Raw genomic sequence first — 7,069 nt, forward strand, 5'->3', positions numbered from 1 at the left:
GAACTAAACTATAAAAAATATCTAAACCAACTATAATGAATCAAATTAAATAAAACAACCTAAAAACGCAAACTTTCAAACATAAAATCAATTTTATCAATGAACTAAAACTATAAATGTATTTGAATTAAATAGATGAATTAAACTAAATCAGAGTAAACTAAAAAAAATGAACTTTCTAACATGAAATCAATTTTATTAATGAACTAAATTATAACAAATATCTAAACTAAATATAATGAATCAAATTAAATTAAAGCAACCTAAAAACGCAAACTTTCGAACGTAGAATCAATTTTTTAATGAATTAAAATTATAAATGTATTTGAACTAAATAGATGAATCACACTAAATTATAGTAAACTAAAAAAAATGAACTTTCTAACATGAAATCAATTTTATCAACAAATAAATGAATGAATAACAAGTAATTAAAAGAGTAGCAAGTACATGAATAACTAAATGAATAAAATTCAAACGTTTTCAATCCGAAGCAATCAATCAAAATTAAATAGGGATCAAATCAAAATAATCGAAATTGGAAAAACAATATGCAATCTTTCTAAAGGTTTAATCAAACAATTGAATTAAGATTATGAGTAGAATAAATTAATAAACCAAATCGAAACCTAAATTGTACCTAAAAAGATTAATTAATTAAACTAAGAAATCAAAATCAATAGCAAAACTAAACTAAGGAGTAAATCAAGACAAAACTAATTAAATTAAACTCACAAACACATTTTAACTATCATATGGATTAAAACAAAATTAGTATGGACTTATGAATTACGAACAAAAATAATCAAAACTATTTAAAAAAAAAACTCACCTGTATTCTCAAAAAAATCTGCCTTTGATGCGTTAAGGTGGCTCCCCTCTCTGTGTGGATCTCTCTGCTCCTCCCTATTTTTCACAAAAAAAAATATCCCGACGACCTATTCGAAAATTCCCTCTTCAATTTATATGGCAGCCTTACCTTATGGAATATTTCCTTTTTCCTTTTGGAGATGTAGGTAGATATGGGAAGTATGGTGTTATATTTATATAAATATATATATATTGTTGGTTAAAAATAAAGTGTAAGAAGAGTTACACTTTTGAAAAAATAACCTTTGAAAATAAAGTGTAAGAAGGGTTACACTTTTAAAGTGTGAATTAAACACATGATTAAGTTTTGAAATGTTACAAAACTTGAAAGGTTAAGGAAGACAATGAGTCTTCTCATCTTTGTAACTTTACAAAACTTAAGAGGTATTTACACATATGATTAAGTTTTGAAATGTTACAAAACTTGAAAGGTTAAGGAAGACAATGAGTCTTCTCATCTTTGTAACTTTACAAAGCTTAAGAGGTTAAGTGTAAGAGAGTTACACATTTGAGATTAAATCATGTTTAATGTGTGAATTAAACATATGATTTAATTTTGAATGTTACAAAGATGAAGAGATTGAGGAAGACAATGAGTTTTTTCTCATCCTTATAACCTTTTTTCAACCCTAAGAGTGCTATATATATGACTTTTCTTCTTTTGAAATCTTATGCAGAAAAGTGAAAAGGCTTGATCAATCCCAAGACTATTTCCATTAGTTCCCTAAAGATTTCTAGAGGTGGGAGGAAATAGAGTCTTTGGACAAAGTTCCAAGAACTTGTTTGAGCCTTTCTTGTGTTCTTCTTCTTGTTGTTCTTATTTTGTATCTTTGAGAGTTTCATTGTATCAAAGTGAGTGTGTGAGAGTGTTTCTTTTCTCCATTGTATCCAATTTTCGTCAACAATCAAAGACTCTATTCACAATGGAAGGAGAGACTATCAAGATTATGAACCAAGACCTTGTGAGGTTGGATCGTTTTGATGGTTCCAACTTCACTAGGTGGCAAGACAAGGTGAGATTCCTTCTCACAGCACTCAAGATTTTCTACATCCTTGATCCTACCTTGGCACCGTTACCGGAACCAAAGGAAAATGACACACCTCAAGTGGTGGCGGCAAGGAAGAAGAGGGAGGATGATGAGCTCATATGTAGGGGTCATATTTTGAACGCCTTATCCGATAGGCTATATGATCTCTACACCAACACCAATTCCGCGAGGGAAATTTGGGAGGCTCTTGAAAACAAGTACAAAGCCGAGGAAGAAGGTACCAAAAAGTTTCTTATTTCTCAATACATAGATTTCAAATTTTTTGATGAAAAGCCTCTCTTACCACAAATTCATGAGTTGCAAATAATTGTGAATAAGTTGAAAGTTCTCAAAATTGAACTTCCGGAGGCCTTCCAAGTTGGTGCTATTGTGGCTAAATTACCATCAAGTTGGAAAGGTTACCGGAAGAGGATTCTCCACAAGAGCGAAGATTACTCCTTGGAGGAGATTCAAAAACATCTTCGCATTGAGGAAGAATCGAGATCAAGAGACAAAATGGTGGAAGAGTCCAATGGTGGGACTAACAAAGCCAATGCGGTTTCAAAGGCCAATCATCCTAGAGGTAAAAATAACAACGTCAAAAGGAATTCCGGAAATTATATGAGCCCCAAGAAAAATCAAGAGCAATTTAAGGGCAAGAAAGGTCCTTGTTTTGTGTGTGGAAAACCCGGGCATTATGCTAGGGAGTGTAGGTTCCGAAAGGACCAAAAAGGGGCTGTGGTGAATGCAATTGATGAGGAGATCATTGCAACACTAAGCGAAGTGTGCGTTGTCCAAGGAAAGGTGCAAGGATGGTGGTATGATACTTGTGCCACAATTCATGTTACCTATGACAAATCTCTTTTCAAGACCTTTGAAGATGCAAAGGGAGATCAAGAGGTTCAAATGGGCAATGAAGGAAGATCCAAGGTGCTTGGCAAGGGCACTATTGAAGTTGTTTTTACCTCCGGCAAAAAGGTTACCCTTACAAATGTATTGTATGTCCCCGATATGAATAAAAATTTGGTTAGTGGGGATTTGCTTGGCAAACCGGGTATCAAAGCGGTGTTTGAATCCGGTAAGCTAATTTTATCCAAATCGGGGAACTTTGTGGGAAAGGGGTATTCTTGTGATGGGATGATCAAACTTTGTACCAATGACAATATCAATAAAATGGCTTCTACTTCCACTTATATGTGTGATTCAAATTCTTTATTTTTGTGGCATAATAGGCTTGCACATGTTGGTTTAAGCACTATTAAAAGGATTGTGAAATGTGGTTTGATTGCTTGTGATACCAAGAAATTTGAAAAGTGTGAAATATGTGTTAAATCAAAGATGATTAAAAAGCCTTTTCATAGTGTTGAGAGATCATCTAATTTGCTTGATTTAATACATAGTGATCTTTGTGAACTTAATGGCATGTTAACAAGAGGTGGAAATAGGTATTTTCTTACATTCATAGATGATTGTTCTAGATTTACCTATGTGTTTTTGTTGAAAAACAAAAGTGAAACTTTCAATGCCTTTAAAGTTTACAAAGCTGAAGTTGAAAATCAACTAGGAAAAAATATTAAGGTGCTTAGAAGTGGTAGAGGTGGTTAATATTTCTCTAGTGAATTCAATTCTTTTTGTGAAGAATATGGCATAATACATGAGTGCACCGCACCCTATACACCTCAACACAATGGCATAGCGGAGAGAAAGAATAGAACATTCTTGGAAATGGTGAATGCTATGTTATTGCATGCTAAATTGAATTTCAATTTGTGGGGTGAAGCTTTATTAACTGCTTGCCATATTTTGACTAGAATTCCTATGAAGAAAAATGAGATATCTCCATATGAGTTATGGGAAGGAAGGAAGCCTAATATAGGTTACTTCAAAGTGTGGGGGTGTCTTGCTTATTGCAAGAAAACGGATCCAAATAAAACAAAATTGGGTCCAAGAGCCATTAAGTGTGCATTTGTAGGCTATGCCTCAAATAGCAAAGCTTATAGGCTATTAGACTTGGAGTCTAATGTGATAATTGAATCAAGAGAAGTAGAGTTCTTTGAGAATTTGTTGAGTGATAGCAATTCTCAAGTGCCTACTAGTGTTGGAGAGTCTCAAGAGGAGACACCTTCAAAGGTTGTTGAGCAATCCATTGTGCCTCGGAAAAGCCAAAGAGCTAGAAAAGAGAAAGTGTTGGGATCGGATGAGATTGATTCTCAAAGAATTTCCTTTTACTTAGTAGAAGGAAATAGAGAAGATATTATAAGAAAGATTCCTATAGTACTTCAAATAGAGGAGGATCCCAAAACATACAAAGAAGCTATGGCTTCTAGAGATGTTGCTTTTTGGAAAGAGGCCATCAATGATGAAATGGATTCAATTATGTCCAACCAAACATGGGAATTGGTAGACCTTCCACCAGGATCTAAACCAATAGGGTGCAAGTGGGTATTTCGAAGGAAATATCACACCGATGGTATGATTCCAACCTTTAAGGCTAGATTAGTAGCTAAGGGGTTTAAACAAAGAGAAGGTATTGATTATTTTGATACCTATGCGCCGGTGGCTAGAACAACATCGATTAGGATATTGTTTGCTTTGGCATCAATTCATAATCTATTTGTTCATCAAATGGATGTCAAAACGGCATTCTTGAATGGGGATCTCAATGAGGAGGTCTACATGGAACAACCGGAAGGTTTTGTTCTACTAGGGAATGAAAACAAAGTGTGTAAACTTGTCAAATCATTATATGGTTTAAAACAAGCTCCCAAACAATGGCACGGAAAATTTGATCATGTTATTCTTTCGGATGGATTTAGACACAACAATGCGGACAAGTGCTTATATTCTAAGACTTGTGATGACTATATGGTCATAGTGTGTCTATATGTGGATGACATGTTAATCTTGAGTGATGACATGAAAGGAATAATAGAAACGAAAAGGTTTCTATCCTCAACCTTCAAGATGAAAGATCTTGGAGAAGTTGATACTATATTGGGTATCAAAGTGAAAAGAAATAGTGGGGGTTATGCTTTGAACCAAACCCACTATATTGAGAAAGTAGTTAGCAAATTTAGTCATCTCAAGATTAAAAATGCTAATACTCCATTTGATTCAAGTATAAAACTTGAAAAGAATGATGGTAGATCGGTGGCTCAACTTGAGTATGCAAGTGCAATTGGAAGTCTTATGTATGCTGCTTAGTGTACTAGGGCTGACATTTCATTTGCAGTTAGTAAACTAAGTAGGTTTACTAGCAATCCAAGCGTGGAACATTGGAAAGCTATTGGTAGAGTTCTTGGTTACCTAAAGAATACCAAAGAACTAAGCCTCCAATATTCAAAGTTTCCTGCTATACTTGAAGGGTATTCAAATGCAAGCTGGATATCGAGTGTGGGAGATAATTTATCTACCACAGGTTGGGTGTTTACACTTGGTGGTGGGGCTGTCTCTTGGGGATCCAAGAAACAGACTTGTATATCACACTCAACCATGGAGGCAGAGTTTATAGCTCTAGCTGCAACTGGAAAAGAAGCTGAGTGGCTTAGGGATCTCATGATGGACATCCCTTTTACTGCAAATAATGTGTCAACAGTGTCGATACATTGTGACAGTCAAACCACTCTAGCTCGTGCGTACAGTGGAGTGTACAATGGGAAGTCTAGACATATAAGCATTAGACATGATTATGTGAGACAATTGATTCAAAATGGAATCATCTCAATCTCATTTGTGAGGTCAAGTGGAAACTTGGCGGATCCTTTTACTAAACCTCTTACAAGAGATTTAGTAAGGATAACATCTAGAGGGATGAGACTAAAACTCCTTAAATAAAACTCACCAATGATGGTAACCCAACTTAATACTAAGAAATGACTAGTCTTAAGTTCAATGGGTAAAAACAAGTCATTGATAAGTGGGTTGTGGCAGCATTAGAACATGTGAGTTCCATCCGTGATGATTAATGCTGGTTGTTACCGTTGGAGGGTTAAGCTTAAAGCTTTTAATGAAATTCAGTCTATGTGTGACAAGCATCTTAAAGGTAACAAGGATGCTGGAAGAATTTCACCTATGTGAACTTAGGGGTGGTGCCGCCTCTCATGAGAGTTAGAGTTTTTTTTCAAGAAAGTTCATGAATGGATTGAGCACATGGCCATAAAAGTGCTAAGCAAGAAAATAATGGGCACTCGTGTGGTTAGTGGAAGTGTGTGTGTGTTGTTACCAGTTTCGTTACAAGGAATAATTGGTTCAATGCTACAAGCAACCTGGGATTTCAACGGAGCTTTGTGACAATTACACTAAGGTAAAATTCAAATTGAAAGATATTTTATTTTATGCATTTTCACTGTTAAGGTTATAAGGGTTGATGTTTATTTTTAACCAAGTGGGGGATTGTTATATTTATATAAATATATATATATTGTTGGTTAAAAATAAAGTGTAAGAAGAGTTACACTTTTGAAAAAATAACCTTTGAAAATAAAGTGTAAGAAGGGTTACACTTTTAAAGTGTGAATTAAACACATGATTAAGTTTTGAAATGTTACAAAACTTGAAAGGTTAAGGAAGACAATGAGTCTTCTCATCTTTGTAACTTTACAAAACTTAAGAGGTATTTACACATATGATTAAGTTTTGAAATGTTACAAAACTTGAAAGGTTAAGGAAGACAATGAGTCTTCTCATCTTTGTAACTTTACAAATAATGGCTTAAGAGGTTAAGTGTAAGAGAGTTACACATTTGAGATTAAATCATGTTTAATGTGTGAATTAAACATATGATTTAATTTTGAATGTTACAAAGATGAAGAGATTGAGGAAGACAATGGGTTTTTTCTCATCCTTGTAACCTTTTTTCAACCCTAAGAGTGCTATATATATGACTTTTCTTCTTTTGAAATCTTATGCAGAAAAGTGAAAAGGCTTGATCAATCCCAAGACTATTTCCATTAGTTCCCTAAAGATTTCTAGAGGTGGGAGGAAATAGAGTCTTTGGACAAAGTTCCAAGAACTTGTTTGAGCCTTTCTTGTGTTCTTCTTGTTGTTCTTATTTTGTATCTTTGAGAGTTTCATTGTATCAAAGTGAGTGTGTGAGAGTGTTTCTTTTCTCCATTGTATCCAATTTTCGTCAACATATGGCTCGCTTGGAGATTCCCAAGGATGCAACCGCA

At 34.4% G+C, this 7,069-nt stretch overlaps 1 protein-coding gene across 1 annotated transcript; it reads left to right on the top strand.

Annotated features, from left to right (window-relative positions):
• The first annotated feature begins 1,701 nt into the window (after positions 1–1,701).
• LOC117929909 lies at positions 1,702–6,001 on the top strand. The gene is made up of 2 exons (XM_034850354.1): positions 1,702–2,136; positions 5,941–6,001. Exons 1-2 carry the CDS (start codon positions 1,794–1,796, stop codon positions 5,973–5,975), a joined length of 378 nt encoding a protein of 125 aa, XP_034706245.1. The 5' UTR covers positions 1,702–1,793; the 3' UTR covers positions 5,976–6,001.
• The last annotated feature ends 1,068 nt before the right edge of the window (positions 6,002–7,069 follow it).

The sequence above is a fragment of the Vitis riparia genome, chromosome 14, assembly GCF_004353265.1.
Source record: "Vitis riparia cultivar Riparia Gloire de Montpellier isolate 1030 chromosome 14, EGFV_Vit.rip_1.0, whole genome shotgun sequence".
Classification (NCBI taxonomy): Eukaryota; Viridiplantae; Streptophyta; class Magnoliopsida; order Vitales; family Vitaceae; genus Vitis; species Vitis riparia.

Excerpts from the sequence above, each read along its gene's own strand:
- LOC117929909 (XM_034850354.1), top strand. The coding sequence starts at position 1,794 with ATGGAAGGAGAGACTATCAAGATTATGAACCAAGACCTTGTGAGGTTG. Across the intron at positions 2,137-5,940 it reads GTACAAAGCCGAGGAAGAAG|GTAACAAGGATGCTGGAAGA; the intron begins GTACCAAAAAGT and ends AGCATCTTAAAG.